Source organism: Hypoxylon fragiforme (genome assembly GCF_022984875.1).
Source record: "Hypoxylon fragiforme strain CBS 206.31 chromosome Unknown GGS25scaffold_2, whole genome shotgun sequence".
Taxonomy (NCBI): domain Eukaryota; kingdom Fungi; phylum Ascomycota; class Sordariomycetes; order Xylariales; family Hypoxylaceae; genus Hypoxylon; species Hypoxylon fragiforme.
Genome location: NW_026054757.1, coordinates 3,314,194 through 3,331,211, shown reverse-complemented (window position 1 = coordinate 3,331,211; position 17,018 = coordinate 3,314,194). Strand labels below are relative to the sequence as shown.

Below are 17,018 nucleotides of genomic sequence, written 5' to 3'. Positions count from 1 at the left end.
ACGTACAAAGTATGGTTCAGGGGCTCTCGTCAATAATGGAGAAAGATAAAGTACCATGTATGCTGTATGTATGTGTGTATGTAAATACGTACATATAAAAGTGGTTTACATTTATTAATATACATGTACAATACAAACTTCGTCGTAGTTCAGGTATAAGCGACTTCCCTCATATTAATTTGTGTTCATTTCACTTCAGCCAAAGTTGGCGGTGAGCGCCCAAACCTGTTGGTGGAAAGCCATATTAGCATATTAGCATATTAGAACTTAGAAGGGCTTGGGCTTGCAATAGTTCATCCAGTTCCGTTCGTACTAGCTTGGAGTAGGTTACTGCTAACTACTGCTACATGGTAGGTAAAAAAGATCAAGCGAGCAAGGCGAGAAAAAAAAAAGCTCCAATCATAATGGCTGTCGGGTTTTAGATGTCGCGCGTGCGAACGTGCGAGTTGTAGGGGCCAATCAAAATGACGATATCCATCTAGGTAATGAGGAGGCTGGTCATAGTTAATAGAAGGCGTGTGTGTGAAGCCCCCAGACTCTGGGTTGAAGGCTCTTGCTCGAGCTTGTAGCCAGGGGTTGGGACACACATATACATGGTACTAGGTTGGTAGTTATCTACCATGTAGTTACGAACAATACGGATTTAGCCGTCAACGACTCAACGTACATAAATCTGTGCCTACTATGTTGTGCTACATATATGTGAATCTTGGGAGGAAATATGATATATGACTAGGGACACAAGAAGATTATCTCTCCGCCTTGTCCTACAGTTATTAGCCTCATGACTGGTTAATGTTTGTCTACATATGTATCCAACACTGAAGGCATACATGTATATATGTAGAACGCTATACATACATGCACTTGGTAATCACCTAATCCAGCGATTCTGGCCAACGGACCTAAGAATGTAAAAACCTGGCTGACTTGTTGGTTGGATACGATCGATATATGGGATGTATGTAGATGGTTGCGGGCTTGGTATTTTAGTTATGCGGAGTCCTGCAAGAAATTAACGGTCGGTTGCAGAGGTCCAGAGGAAATCCCCTCAAAAATGCCCCCCTGGTTCGTTACAGGAATTTTGTTGAACCACGTTGGCTGATAGACCCATCGTAGGTGTGCTGTGCTGTGCATTGCATTCTCCCATGCCTGTAAGCACTAGGTTAGATACCTACCTACGGTCTATCTATCTACAGTACGTCCACTAGACATAGTCTGGTGGTCGCAGATGCAAGGAATCGTCTTGTCAATCATTGCGGGGTTGGACTTGTCGTGCCCAACTGGGCTGTCTTTGCTGGGTAATGGATCGAGAAGGCTTCCTTTTCATTCTACCACGATGTATTTTGTCCATGGAGTTCACCTTATTTTGGGGAAAATGGGCGAATGCATATGCACATGCCTAGGTTCACATTAATGTACGTTCGTATGTAGTCGTTGCAGCCGTACCAGATTTTAGTATCCGGGACCGTATTATTACGAGAAATGGCAATCTTAGATAGATTGTAGATACATATGAAGGGATTCCCGGATTAATCTACTTACGACTATAGCAGTATTTGGGCCCTGAACGGAATGCGTCTTATTTTAAGAAGGGGTCCTTACAGCTTGTGGATCCCTTGCACAAAATATTCAAAAACACGCTAAAAAAAGAACTTAACCTAAAAGAGCACCTTTTTTTTTTGCACAAATCTCTAAGACCCCTGTCATTAGCTTGTACTACGCTGTAAGACCTATCTCTTATTTTATGCAATGTACTGTTTAAATCGGGTCCAAAGCTAAACTATAAGGGGTTTAGCGCCCCACAAAAGAGCTCTTATTTTCCTGTATGCAAGACAGGTTGATTTCAACCTGTCTTGCTTACAGAAAAGCCTCTTACAGCGTCGCACAAGCCCTGACAGCCCTTTTAAAGCCCCACGCAGCTGGCAAACAAGCCATTACAGCTGGCAGGCCAACTACGCAACTAGCTATTTTCAAATATTAATACAATTACCATTCAATTATTACAAGTGTCTTTTAATAATTACAGCTGTTATTTTATTTCTTTCCATTTTATTTAAATTACTACAGCTGTGACAGGTCTTTACAGCTGTCGTCAGCTGTTGGCTAGGCTAGCCGTATTCAGTTTAGATTGATTGCAAGGGATAAGGAAGATACATTTGGATTCATAAGATTTTATGTGTGGGGCCAATGTATCTTTTTAAGAAGAGCCCTTAAAATAAGACGCATTCCGTTCACAGCCTTGGTATATTTACATACCTAGTATGTATGTACATTGCATGTACTACATGTAATACATGTAATACATGCAATACATGCAATACATGCCTCCGTAGATACATACGGTAGGAGAACTACCAACGGTTGATCAGAGTAATTTTTGGCGGAGAGCCACAAGGGTCGCCGGGCTCTTGAAATCGGGAAGAACAATCGCGTGAGCCGCATGCGGAAATCTCTCCATATGCCTGGAGATGATCAAACGCCTTGGCTAAGGCGACAAAGTCCGTGGCAGCAGGGGGGGATAACACTCATTTAATCAAACTTTTTACACGAACTGATATGGCTGATATGTTTCAGGATGATGCAGAGTTGAGCCTCAATCAACGGTATTTACATACTATACCTAGGTAGGTGTGTTTGTCTCGTATGCCGCCCTGGAGCAACTGATGATGCTCTTCAACGGGAGTATGGCATCGAACGAGGATCGCTGCAGAGGCACTGTGCAATAACTACCTATGTTTTAGGGGACATCGTTAGTGATCATCCCGGGATGATCCGTCCAAATCGGAGGCCTAGTGTAGTGTAGGCCGGGAGGTGGCCGAGTGCGGATGAACTGGCTCGATAGAGCACTGGTGGCCGAGGTTACGTATGCACCTACTACTGCGTACCTACCTGATAAATGTTAGGTAGGGTACGACAGATGGCTCAACTTCTCATTGCTCAAGTAATTCCCACTTTCCAGCAGATCTGATTACTATAATTTCATCAAGCCTTAACCAGTATTCCGGGACTTAGTCGCATGCTGGCATTGTTGGTGTTGTTAGATCCCTGATGGTTTGAGTACTATGTAGGGAGAGAGATCGAAGACCCAACATTGAGGTTATGATTTCGAGTCTCCTAAAGAGTGGAGGGCCGAATTCTCTTTTTAGTGGCTACTACGGAGTAGATGTTCACACAGTCTACATATGTATAAGTACATGGCAGTAGATGAACTAGCTAAGAAAGCAACCAAGATAGCCATAATTTTGACCCAGATGCGCTACGAATCCTGAAGTTGGGATGCTTCATTAAATGGCCGTTAGTCTACCTATGTAGTAGGTCGTGTGAGTGCCACACGCCGAGGTACCCAGTGAGTGACCCAGCAAGTAGACAAACAGTAAACCTATCCCATGTGAAAGTGGACTTTAACTCAAGTTATCTATTATTAAATCTACGCACATGTGCATGTAAACATGCAAGCATCGTCTCACTGATCGAAGCTTTAGTAGGTCAGTGGATATAGGTGCTTAGATAACCCACCAAATCCTCAGACATATTTGAATGAGAACCATGTGATTTAGATCAGACAAAGAGTTCCAACTCCTGGTGCGGTAGTCGAACGGAATATGATTTGCGAATCTGACTTTGAACTGATCTTGACTTGGACAAGTGGCACGGCAACAGACAACATTGAATAACGATACTTATGTATACAAAAATGTAGTTATACAAAAATAAATATAATCCTATTAGCGCCGGGAGTCGGTATAAGGATCCTACCCTAAGTACCCTAGGTCTGTAAGTTGGTACACTACTTTGTCACTAGACTCACGAGTCACTACTGTACTAAGAACTAAGATCCGTTTCTAGTTCTGACGAGGGGGAAAAAAGAAAAAAGAAGTCAAGGCGCGGTCGTTTCAGGTCTGCCTAGCACTAGTAGCACCAGTAGCCGAAGCAGCCAGTGATGTGGAAGTCGATGCTAGCCTACTACTAAACTAGTAGTATTCCCAAACAGCGCGCTTGGACGTCAACACTGACAATCGCAATTTTCACTTCCCACTTTGTAGATGTAAACCTAGCATGCCAGCTAGATGAGTACGAAGTAAGTTTACAGGCCCAATATAATAGACACAGCTGTTTGGTCAACATCTTCCAGACAAGTGCCCTTATTGACGGTTCCAACATCCAGATGTCCAAAACAGATAATAATCAGCCTCATTAATCCACTTACGTGCTATATTTATGACCATGTGTGATCATGGAGCATAGGCCATAGACCATGGATATGTCGACTAAGGGGAATCGCCACAAACATGAGGCTCTGCTGCACTTCGAGTGGCAACTTATGATTCATATGCTTTTTTTCCTTTGTCAACTCTTCTGAATGAATAGGGGCTTCACAGCCATAGCTTTTATAAACCTTAATTATTACATGATTGGTCACCTGCTTTGTCAAGTAAAACGACGGACGGAGACTCAGACTCGCGTCCCTTCGTTCCTTTGTCCCTTGCTTACGTAGTAAAGATGGTAAATATAGCAAATGAGGATTTTGCGTGGGTATTCAGACTAGAAGGAATCTTGGAACCTAGAGCTAGATGATCTTGAAAACCCCAATTTACCGGGAGTATGTAAGTAGATAGGTAGTTACCTAACCGTTAGGCAAGTTGCTATTTACGTTCATCTTGGCATTTCAACCTACGTACATAGTAGTATAAGGATAACTGCTTCAAGTAAGGGCATATAGGTTCATAGGTTCCTCGTTCTTGACCGAAGTGTGAAGTCCTGACGGATTTTAGTCTTGAGGGAAGAATAAATAAAATGGTAACTATGGAGAGAGAGGTTGTAACATTTTATACCTGCTTACCTACCTAGGTAGACATCCGGTCAGACAGTTGGATCAATCCCATGAAATGCCTTGACATGGTTATATACGACATACTAGATAGGGAGGTAGGTATGTATAGATGTATTTACCTAAACTAGTAGATACGTATTAGGCCACCTCCCTAATACTACTACATACTAATACATAGTATGTATGTAAGCGACTATCCATCTTGCAGGTTATTCAAGATTGAAAGAGCCGCTTGCGGCCTAGAATAGATAACTATGTAGAATTTGCCATCTATGTAGTTACATACATACATACATTATTACATAGTATATCATATACTTACATAGAAACTTGAGTTATACAGACATCTGGAGTATCGCCGCATTTTCATAAATTGGCAAGCCACATGCGCCAATTCCGGCTTCTGCTTGGCATTGAGAAGAAACGATTGGTGAAGTGAAATTATCAGCTGCATGGCCAAATTTGGCACCAGTCTCTTGATTGGCTGATCATCGGCGCCTACTGAGCTGCAGACCTCTATTAATAGAATACCTAGTATTGACCATCCCTGTCTCGGCCAATGTCTCGTTTCGCAAAGGCAAACCCCTTGTCCAAATAGACCAGTCAGAATGCAATACGCTTTAACTGTTAGTAACTTAACGAACCACCCGCATCTTGTAGACAACATACAGTTCAGAACTCGCATCTCACCCTAGTTGTGAGATGTACATTATGTGTCAAGGTGATAGTGCTTCATCAGCAGCAGGAGGGCAACCGCTGGGAAACATTGAGGTAATAATTGATCTCTCTTACATATTTAGCGCAACATTGAACATCATGATTAAAAAGTACCTATTACATACTTATAGTTACATACATAGGTACATAAGTAACCGGGGATACCATTAAACTTGAATGTGGGTTCCATGTCCAGTTATGTACTATGCAGTATGTACCTGGGTATAATATGTAGTTAATGTACAATACAGGAGGACTCCACCCTCTGCAGTTCAAAAGTTTGAATGTTTGTTAGCGCTCTAGGCCAAAGACAAGTAGCGAACTTGTTTCAAACACTGCCATTGTCTATAGTGGCTGTACCCCAGTTCTACCGCCCTTGTAGGCCTTGTGCTAAGGCCAAGGGCCAAGTCCCGGTCCCCGTCTAGCGCAATCTCAATCCCATTCCCATTCCCATTCTTTTTTTCCTCCTCTCTCAAAAGTTCGCAGTTCAATATTCAACTCTTCTTACACTTAACATTTTACACCGTCTTCCAGCGCCGCCATCCCGTCTCCTCTTCCTCTTTCTACCTGCGCCCATCTCCGGGTTTTTTCTGTCCTCTTCTAACCATTCTCCCTTTTCCCCTTGTTTCCCCTTGTTCCTTGTTTCGAACGACTTGCGCGCGCCAGAGTGCAACAGGTGCTGGTGTCTGTCCCTCTGAACCCGTTTGTTCACCAACCGATTTAATCAATCTTACCCTAACGATTCTTTAACCCTCCCTTCATATCCCACACTGCCGCAGTCGACCTTGTATCGCCAACCGCCGCACTGCCCTACTAACCGTTACTTAGCCATTTGCAAACGGTCAATTCTTCACACATTTTTATATTTATATTTTACATTTTTACATTTGACATTTGACATCGCCTAGGTTGACATCCCTGAGGTAGTTTGGCTTAAGTGCGCTTGCTATCTTCCTGATGGCTATTGAAACCTAGCAATTCTAGTTGAGAAACAAGATTCGCATACTTTCCGTCCTTTATTAATATTATCATATATTCTTTACAATCCGCTCATTAATTCTATTTTCCTCATTTGCCTTCTGGTACTGTTCTACCTTCAGCTACTTCCCAACAACGCGACTACGAGTTGCCTCTTCAACGGTTGTCTCTTGTAACGAAGAGGGCATGGAACGTGTTAGTTTTGGATTAAGAAAAAACAGTATACAATAGGTTGACTGGGCACAATTAGCTTGGTGGTTACCATACTGAAAGAGAAGGAGAGAAGAAAAGCAGAAAGAAAAAAGGAACTAAGCGTAAGGAGAAAAAAAAAGGATACAGCAGGGCTGTACGTACAAAGCTTTGTCCTCACCTTCAGACTGCGACATCTTTCGTTCAAAAAACGTTGTTTCTTGTGGGAATTATTTTGACCTTCTGGACTAATTCAAATACGGCGAAACACTACGAAAACACGGCTCCCGTCGAATAACCCAAGAATTATCGAATTAAGAGGTGACGAAAGATTAATTGTTTGTGTTAAAAAAAGAAGGAGTAGAAAAGAGTGATTCTTGGTGTTGTCGGAAAATGCCGTCGGCCACAGCTAGACGGATGTATGAGGATCAAATACCCTCATTTATGTCCATATTCGACCCTGAGGCTGATTCACACATGGACGAGAGAGAATTGGTAACAGTGGTAGACCCCAAATTAATGGAGATGGAGTCGTCTTGTGTGTCAGGGCAACTTGTCAATAGGTTGCCACAACAACATTTGTTGCGACCATTACCTGACTCTTCGCACCGTCACCAAGAAAGCACGTCGACTCAAAATTCCGAATCCGCAGATTCTTCCCCCACAACAACTTTAACCACCGATACTTCTTCACTTTCCGATCCCTCACCCTCATCATCTCCAGACTCACCTGTCAATTTAATACCTCTGAATTCATTCCCAGCCACCAATTTCGGAGGCCTATCATCCACAATGGGTCGTTTACCGTCAACGCTAAACAACTTGTCTGTAAATGATCTAAGCAATCGCGAGAGACCAATGACTTCTCCGTCTCCTAGAAAGAGGAATATGAAGGGCTTATCGATACAACCGCCTTTCAATAACCCGCTAACTTCAAACCTGGTATCCGAACCACCATCGCCTGTTTTCATCAAACCCAAGATTCCAGGAATGAAGCGAAAGCCTAGCCAGCTCAGTCTCCGAACTGATTCGACAGGACTGAACATTCAACCAACAACCCTCGAGGTACCCAGTTCTCCTGCTCTACCCCCACTTGCGCAGCGAAGATCTCTCAAACACTCAACGTCGTCCCCTCATATGCTTTCTGGATTGAAGTCATCAACCTTTGGCCCATCTGGTGGTATGACTTTCCCTCCAGTCCTTGAGCGTGGTACTTCAGGCTTGTCTGAGATGTTGCGACCAACCAAACAAGGATGCCATGGTCCAGGCTTTGATACCACCATTCTCGAAGAGGATTCGCCTATCAAGACGCAGCTAGCTAACCGTGCTGCGATGGATTTTGAGCCTTTCATTGAGCCCGAAAACAACGAAGATCAGAAATCCCCAGGCTATCCCGATGGGCCGATTGCGATTTACGAGGACAATGTCTACCTTTATTTGGAACCGACCGCCGAGGAAGCGTCAAAATTTGACGTAGTGATTAACGTGGCACGTGAAGTGCTTAACCCATTTGAGGCCGTCGCCAAGAATAATCGATTGGGGAATCATAAGGCTCTACAACTAGAGTCACCTATTCCAGACACCGCCATGACCAACGACAGTTTTGCAACGGCATTCGAGTACCCTCCTTCTTCGGACCACAACATGACGGAGACGCCCACAACTCCGAAGGGTACCTCGTTCTCTGAACCTGAGTACATTCATATGCCGTGGGAGCACAACACGGACATTGCAACGGATCTTATGATGCTATGCGAGACAATTGAGCGTCGAACGAAGGATGGAAAAAAGGTTCTTGTCCATTGCCAACAGGGCGCCAGTCGTTCAGCTAGTTTGATCATTGCCTATGGTCTTTATCAAAACCCTGGTCTGACTGTCAATGATGCTTATTACGCCGCGCAGTCGAAGAGCAGGTGGATCAGTCCGAATATGCGTCTGATGTATTGTTTGCAAGACTTCCAAAAGGAAGTATCTAAGAAGTTGCCTCGATCCGCAGCAGGACCTCGAAGTGGAAGAAGCCCCACGAAGCATCGCCTTACCCTTTCTGCAAATGCCATTGAGTTCCCATCGAAGGAACCGTTGACCGCGCCGTTACCTGATGATGAGCAGGGAAGTGGTAATAGTCTCAAGGGAGATCGCGGCCAGAACCATTCCCGTGGAAAATCTTCCCCAAACCTGGGAGCGATTTCTCCAGGCCCTTCGTCTGCACCATCAACCTTTTCCTGGTCCGAAAAGGAGGACGAGAATGATCCTGGGAAACCTGGACGGTTCAATTTTGGCAACTCCCTCGAACCACCCAGATTCTTCGAACCACTACCGGCACCGGCAGTAGTCGAGCCTAGCCGAGCGTTACGCCCTCCGCCTACGCCGTCATTTTTCAAGCCGCCTCCGTCTCCCGCATTCTTTCAACCTCCCCCAACACCCGGATTTGGTCCAAGCCATTTCGGACATGGGCCGCAGCATTTTGGGTTCTCCAGCCTAAATTTTGGCCAGAGTGGATTCGGCCCGAGTGGATTTGGTACGGAAGAGCACGGTGGTGTTGGTGGTGCTGGTGGTGCTAGTGATGTAGAAGTTGTCCCTGCTTCGCCGGACGATGATGCCCTCATGTCACCAAGAGCCGAAACCATGACCAACAACCCTTTACACGACTCTTACACGGAGATGACAGGATTGAAGTTTGTTGAATCGCCCCCAACACCCAACGAGGGGCTCTTCTCTCCACGGCAAACGATGTTTCCAAGGGATCCATTTCTCCCTTTTGGGCGACCATCTCAAGTAGCCGATCCCAGAAGTCCTCCGACCAAGGGGGAAACTCCTATTGTTCGATCAATCGACGACGTATTATGATCCAATCAGATTTCCATGGGAGCTGTACGCAAATTCAACGAACTCGTACTATCAGTATCTAACAAGACGCGGCCCTTTTGTTTGTTCTAATTTCCACCGCCGCAACCATACCTTAATTTATTCAAGCATCCTTCCATGGCAACAGCAAAGCTTTGCATGGCCTATTGGATTGTGTAAAACAGCCTGACCACTTCGAATTGGACATACCATTCGATTTAGGATCATAAACGTGACACGCGACCACGCAATACGAGATTTGCAGAGTCTAACCCCAAACCTCAGTTGGGATAACTCAGCCCTTTTCTCTTTTGTTTACACACGTTACACTATTATTGCTTTTCCTTGTTCTCTCGCTTCTTTTTTTTATTCGAGTTATTTTGTTCTTGTTTTTCCGGTGTTGATTTAGGGGCACACGGTATGATAGCAACCAAATACCCGGACGGTTATCGCGATACTTCTTCTGAAAGGGTCGGAGAGCTCGCTGGATCGGTTTTGTTTTCGGTTGGTCAGATGGACTCCGAAAGGATAATTTCAAGGATAAAGGCAAATTCAATTTCTAGGTGTGTCCAGGAATACCTACATCATACAGGAAAGAAAAACGGCATGGATCCGATACCAGGACATACGGACTGCTACTTTACCCTCGCTATCCCCTACTTTCAATAGCAAAACGTTGCTGAAAGTAGGTTTCACTACATATCACGATGTTCGGTGGCAACAATACGGCCTTCGCACGCGACAACGCGTGAGATAGTAGAGGGCACAGAGCATGCAGGCAAGCAAGTAGGCAAGCAAAGCAATGGCGTTGCAAGGAGTTGAAGGAAAAAGCAAGGGGAGAATTGGGAATAAACTCGGGAGAGGGGATGCCGCCCCTACCAAAAAATCCCACCATGTAAATATAATACACAAACGGCAATCGAGAAAACGACATGCAAATATTTTGCGTGTCTGGTTCACGAAATTCATTATGAGTAGTTCGTTCTGTGATGGCGAGGGCGAGGGCTGTTAAGATCAGTAGTGTACTAAGCTCTCTTCTTTTTTTAAAGGGCTTGGATCACTTGTAGAAGTAGATGGATCCCAACAGTAGTACATAGGTAAAATAGGTATACCATCACAGAGTGGCTACGATAATACTTAATAATAGAGATCTTGAATCTTGTACTGTTCGTTCCTCGCTGGTTCTAGGTATGCTATCGACCTAGGTATGTCGGTTGGTTATTCTCATACATGTAGAGGTAGATACCATATACATACATACATACATACACATATACACATACTATACAGGTAGGCAGGGTATATTTACAATTGTATTTGCCATTCCCACTTTCTTCTATGTACATAAAATTCAATGGCATTGATTGATACGTGACATGTTACACGCCACATGTTACATACTAGGTACCCTCTATCTACGTTCACGTCCACATCCTGATGATCCATGTACCAACACGTAACGCAAACGCAAGCTGGTATATGAAGGTAGGTATCCATGCTACCGATTCTAGGTAGCACTTGGATGATAAAGGGCCAAGTATCATATCATACACGAACATGATCGCTTTTGTTCAAGTCTGAAACCATACATTCAATTCCCACAAAAGGGGGGGGGGGGGGGGGGGGGTGTTAAATAAGAGTATGTAGAAGCAAGAGCAGCAAACGCAAAAAAACAATCATAGCTCCTTCTTCTCCCCACCTCCAGCCCGCTTCTTAGCCGCCTCCTTCGCCAGCTTCTCCTGGCGGGCGATGGCGGCCTCGACGCCGATGCCGCCGAAGACGAGGCCGACGCCGAGGACCTGCATGCGGGTGAGGCGGTGGCCGAAGGCGACGACGGAGAGGATCATGGTGAACATCTTGCGGGTGACGGTGACGGTGACGAGGAGGACGGAGGAGAAGGTCGCGAGGGTGTAGACTATTTGATTTGATATTAGTATATATCTCATATACGTGGTTGATATCGCTGGAAAGGGGGAGAAAAGGGAGAGAGGGGAAGGGGCTAAACTCACAGATAAAGACCTGCCCAACCGCACCGCACGCCGCGAACCCCAGCACATCCGCCCAAACGCTCGGGTGCCTCGCCATGAAGCCCAGCGCTGCCTCGAGCTCGCCAGCGCTGCCCGCGACGTCCATGCCGAGCCACTCGCCCACGCCCGTGTGCACGAGCCAGGGGCTCAGGACGAGGTAGGCGGCGGTGACGGCGGTGCTCATCAGGTTGTTGGCGCACATCATCTGGGGGCCGGTGTAGGGCTGGAAGGCGCCGAAGATGTAGTCCTGGGTGCTGTTGGTCAGGCCGTCGAACAGCAGGTTGACGCCCAGCAGCAGCAGGCCCCACGTGCTATTGCCGTTACCGCTGCTGCTCTTCCTAGCCTTCCCCGAATGCAGGGTGAAGACGGCGACGCCAGCGGTGACGGCCGCGACCACGAGGTACTTGTACAGCGGGTAGCGCCGGCGGAAGACGGTGATGTGCAGGAACATGACGGGCAGCAGCTTGCAGCTCTTGGCGAGCAGGAAGGTGATGTAGTCGATGTGGGCGAGACTCGCGTAGCCGAAGGGGGAGGCGAGGGAGCTCGTCAGCGCGACGAGGAGCAGCGGCGCTAAGATGCGGCGCGAGGGGATGATGGGGGGCACGGCACGGCCGGCGGGGGTGCTGAAGTAGAGGTAGACGGCGCCGGTGGCCGCGGCAAATAGCGACTGGATGGTGTTGAGGAAAACGGGATACTTGAAGACCTCGGCTGCGCCAACCGGGCCGTGCGGCGTCGTCGTGAGCTTCTCTTGTAGGTATGCCCAGGTCAAACTACGGTTCTAGCATTAGCAACACCTTCCTCTTCCACTAATCGCACATTGTCGCAACTTGTCGCAAAAGGGAGTCGATACGTACAAGGACCCGTAAATACCAGCGACGGCAATCACCAATTGCGTGACGCCCGCTTCCTTCTTCGCTGATGTCGCTGTCGCCTTTTCAGCGACTCCATTGGACTGTGACACCATCTCGTCCCTCCTCTTAGAAGGCGTCGACTTTTGATCCTGGCGCGTAATGTATTCGGTCGATGGTTGGCGCTCAACTGGCTTAGCCTGCTTTATACGCGCCATGACTACCTGTGTACTTTTTAGGTGTGTACCTGTGGAATGGAATAAAACACGAAATGGAATAAGTGAATGAAGGACCGAGTTTGACTATTTAACTAACTAAAAATTCATCATCATCATGTTACATGCATGTGCTACTAATGTTGGTGGGAACATTGAACGATGCGCATCTCGAAATACTTAAAATATATACTTACGAGTTCACGAGCTCGTAAACTTTATGGCTGATGACAATCTGGCCACTAAAGTAAATACTGCCGGCAGAACTACATACTTTATACCCTAGGTAACTACTAGGTATTGTACTACGGTACAATACATACTACATAGTATACCTACATAGGGCGGTGAGAGCCGCCCCGCCTATTCTATGCATGCTCTAGGCACTTGTATTGTATTGTACAATACTTGATACCTAGTAGTAAGTACTACCTACTGTAGGTACTAACCTTAGGTAACTACAGTGTACCCTAGCATCTTCGAAGTTCGTACATTAGGTACATAATTATACTATTTCCGGGACAGAGCTTCAAGTTCAATGTCGCTTACATGCTACGCAATACACAGTTGTTACTTGGAGAATCACATAAGAGAGAAACCAAGAGGTTAAGTAGCTATATATAGTTAATGGCCATGCGCATGAATTCTTTTTTTTTTGTATCAAGTTATTCCTCTGTCTATTTGCTAGATACTCCTAATCTAGACATCTCTCAGAAGATCGCGCCCATTCCTCGTGTGCGAGGTTGAAGGAATGGGTACTGACTAAAACGTAATAACGGGTCCAATTCCCCCTTTTACACGTCAAGAATGAATGAATTGCCTTCTAAGCTAAATGCCCTCGTCCTTATGCTATCATAGAGAACTTATGGCACCACACCACCCCGTTCCAAATATGTCACCCCCTTTGCTGAGCTGCTGCTTAGGTTGGTACCCGGCCTCTTCAACAGTCTTTGCCTTGACCGAGGCCAAACCCAAAGACTATGTGGGATGTGGGGTAAGAGCCGACCATAAGATATAAAACACCGTTGGAGTTGTTTTTATTTGATTTTGTGAAGCTGGAGTAATCTAGAGGGGTATTCCGGATTAATGACTAGAGGACAAAACGAGGGAGTAGAGTTGTATTGTGGCAGGAGGTTAGTCGGAGTCGCCTAAGAAATGTAGAGGTTGATTATGATCGATGTGTGTAGTTTGTAGTCTGTAATGTAGTGTGTAAGGTGCATGAGTGAAAAGCAGATGGTGAGATTAGGCCGTATCTCCTATGTTCGATGGAAGTCGATACAACGAAGATGCTGACGCATGGGGACGGATGTGTCAGGTGAATATGAGCTATCGGAAGCGTTGCGCAAAGGTGAGATGTCGAGTAGCTACCGGTAGTTTGCCGTGCGTCATGTGTCAGGACCCACGTGTCCGTAAGATGTTGGGGATGTTGGGGATGTCGAGGAAATATTAAGGAAAAGGAATTGAGACGAGGCAATAAAGAGGGTTGCCTCTGATTAAGGAGAAAATCATCGTCATGTCATATCGCGGGAACCACCCAGACCAAGGTTGGTCAGCCTTGCGGCAAGTCAAATCTGAAGTGCCCCTTAAACGCATTGTGCGTTGCTAAATCAGACCCAACACTAGAAATACTCCGGATAGATGTTATGAATCCCCAGCCTCTTCAAGCTGGCCACACATTCCATAGTGACCACCCAAAGATTACTCAGGTGATTGTGCCTGGCTACGGCGCATCTTCTCGGCTTCAAGATTCTCGTACAGCAGAAAAAGTGCCGATTCGTTAGCCTTCGCGGTTCCCATGATGGTGAACATTCGCTCGCCGGTCTCGTCATGCGGTGCCTATGTAACGACGTCAGTAATTAATCCATTACAGATATCTGAAATCATCATACCTTAGCAATGGAGATACGGGCGCCCGAAGTCTTGCGAATCTCGCTTATCTTGCTCCCACCACGTCCAATGATGCAGCCAACCATGTCTGCAGGAATACTGATGTTCTGCGTTTGGATCTCCTCACCGTTTTCATCATGCGTCGGCGGGCCGCGGGTGGCCGCATCAGAGTCCGATCGGCGATTGTATGGGCGTGTACTCCCATTGCTGAAGTCGGCGCCGTTGCCTGTTCGCATCACACGTGTGTTACCATACTCGCCTCTGGATGCGCCATAGCCCAAATTGCCAGAACCAGCAGTATTGCCTCCTATGGAACCTGTACCACCGGGAGCCGTTCGGACCACAGGGTTGTAAAGTACAGTACCAGTACCACGCTGCCAGTCGTCAACCAGGCATTTGCAGATTTCCCAGACGGCTTGTCGGATGCCATCGGGAGTTCCTTGGACCTCGACGATTCGTTCGGTAGACTGCGGCAGCATCTCTTTCTGCGCGACCATGCGCACATTTGAGATATCTTGAATATACTTAATCTTTTGGCCCATTCTGCCAATGATAGTACCCATCTGGTTGTGGGAGATGAGAAGCTTGATTTCTGGGTGGTGGCAAATTAGCATAGTGCGCAAAATAGTAGCAAACCGGGAAAAACTTACGATGGGTGCCACTGGCCTGGATAACACCGCCCATTCCTACGGCCGGAGCTCCTTCCGCCAGCGAGCGAGCGACGTTGGCGTAAGCTCGGGCAATGGCATCGCAGCCGCCGGAGATGGTTAAGACGCGATCAGGCACACCTTGCACAACCTTACTCACGCCAGCTCGAACGCCGGTTTCGTCGCGTAAATCGGCGACATTCTTGCCTCCCTTGCCAATAATGACACCGGCTTCCTTGGAAGAGACGATGGCGCGAAGAGTCAACTGCGCTACAGCATATTCTTCGTCGGTCTTAGGAGCGGGTTCGCCGTCTGGGCCCAAGCGGGGCTCGTTATCATCGAGCTTGAGTTGGTCAACCGGGGTAAGTAGGTCGTTGCCATTTGGCGAAAGTGCGTCTTGAGAAACAGACATGTTGATGATGATTGTGTTTGGTGGATGTGTGGGTTTGCTAGGTGATATGTCAGCTGCATCCGACTCGGCGATACGGGCCGGGTTGATCTGAAGAACTAGCACTTCAAGATGAATCCCGAAAAGATACGGGCGCAGAAGATCCTGTTGGGTGACGCTCAATGGGGGCGGGTATACATAGAAAAGTGGTACATACAGGAAGAGAGTGGGTTGCTATAAGCTCCGGATCTGGTGTTTAAAAGACGGGCTGCAGGTTGTTAGCTCTGATAAGCTGATGTGGCTGCGGGGAAGTTATCCGTTGATGGATTATGTAGGAATGTAGGGGTGTGAGGGAAGAATATGAGGGAGTGAGGCTCATAGGTTCATAGAAGAGAAGATGGCCAAGAAAAGGTCGAGACGCGATTAACAAACAGATCTTATCTCGTCAGAGGCTGTTGCATCTGCACGATTTCGACATGTGGTTGTGAAAATAGGGAAAAAAGGTTATACAACCAATGCAGGAAGAAGCATTAGGAAGAAAGGAAAGGCTATTATGCGAAACTGGGGCTTGAAAGGCGGGGCACTGCATACTTGACTGACCTTTTGCTGCAGCGCTGTGTGTCTGTGCTGCGCAGTATTATCCTGTTGCTTGAGGTCTTTTCTATTGCTCTGTTCTGGCTGGGTCTTGGTGACTTATGCGGGGTGGGAATATTTTTTCTTTTCTTCCCTTTTCTTTTTTTTTGTTTTGCGCTTGATCTACTAGGGTCTTGGTGTCATCATCCACGCGAGAACGGGGACTTTTTTTTTTGATGGAGACAAGGACCGTTGGCGGCTGGGTCTCGGTAGGTGGCCAAGATGGTCTAGGTAGGTAAGGGTACACTCGACCAGGGTTGGATAAGCGGTGATGAGATGGAAAATCCTCAATGAGGTAAGGTCCAATGCTTGAAAGAAGGTGAACAGATGTATATCTACCTTTTCTGATGAGACTTCGGATTCGATAAAACGAAGAAGCGCGAAGAGAAGAGGGGATTGTATGAATTGGAGAAAGAGTCAACGGTTAACGGTTTGTGGATAAGGAGGGGTGGGAGAGGGGAGAGGAAACGGAAGTGAGGTGGAGGATTGAGGGTGAAGGGTAAAGGGCGGAGGAAGAGGGAGAATGAGTACGGTCAATTGTTGTATAAGAGAGGACGAGAGAAGTTGAGTTTCTGGAGTGAGACCGCTTATTTACGAAAAGGTTACGAAGAAGTGTGAGAGAGACAGACGAAAGGAAGTGTGTGGGAATAAAGAAGTGTAGGCAATTTTAAGGTATGGAACAACCGTGACTGGCTAGTTGTTGACGATTTGGGACAAGGTCGGGTGCAGCAAGCACGTTCTTCAATGTTGTAGGTAGTAGCACCAGAGGTTAATACCTACTAGGTAGTACATGCCTACCTACCTACCCATA

At 46.5% G+C, this 17,018-nt stretch overlaps 3 protein-coding genes across 3 annotated transcripts; 1 reads left to right on the top strand and 2 right to left on the bottom strand.

Moving 5' to 3' along the window:
• Positions 1–7,111: 7,111 nt before the first annotated feature.
• Positions 7,112–9,565, top strand: GGS25DRAFT_518584 (dual specificity phosphatase; the record flags this gene model as incomplete). Its single annotated transcript, XM_049263563.1, has 1 exon — positions 7,112–9,565. The coding sequence occupies one exon, from the start codon at positions 7,112–7,114 to the stop codon at positions 9,563–9,565; it is 2,454 nt and encodes an 817-aa protein (XP_049120461.1).
• Positions 9,566–11,168: 1,603 nt separating this feature from the next.
• Positions 11,169–12,879, bottom strand: GGS25DRAFT_477684 (UAA transporter). The gene is made up of 3 exons (XM_049259860.1): positions 12,444–12,879; positions 11,572–12,359; positions 11,169–11,477 (listed from the first exon to the last, which is right to left on the bottom strand). Exons 1-3 carry the CDS (start codon positions 12,653–12,655, stop codon positions 11,239–11,241), a joined length of 1,239 nt encoding a protein of 412 aa, XP_049120460.1. The 5' UTR covers positions 12,656–12,879; the 3' UTR covers positions 11,169–11,238.
• A 1,471-nt stretch (positions 12,880–14,350) lies between these two features.
• GGS25DRAFT_518582 (uncharacterized protein) lies at positions 14,351–15,598 on the bottom strand (the record flags this gene model as incomplete). Its single annotated transcript, XM_049263562.1, has 3 exons — positions 14,351–14,488; positions 14,542–15,131; positions 15,190–15,598. 3 exons carry the CDS (start codon positions 15,596–15,598, stop codon positions 14,351–14,353), a joined length of 1,137 nt encoding a protein of 378 aa, XP_049120459.1.
• Positions 15,599–17,018: the final 1,420 nt, after the last annotated feature.

Bases quoted from the DNA above. Each gene is read 5' to 3' on its own strand.
- GGS25DRAFT_477684 (XM_049259860.1), bottom strand. From the start codon at position 12,655: ATGGCGCGTATAAAGCAGGCTAAGCCAGTTGAGCGCCAACCATCGACC. The intron at 12,360-12,443 runs GTACGTATCGAC...CTAGAACCGTAG, and splicing joins GCTGGTATTTACGGGTCCTT to TTTGACCTGGGCATACCTAC. The intron at 11,478-11,571 runs GTGAGTTTAGCC...CAAATCAAATAG, and splicing joins GGTTGGGCAGGTCTTTATCT to TCTACACCCTCGCGACCTTC.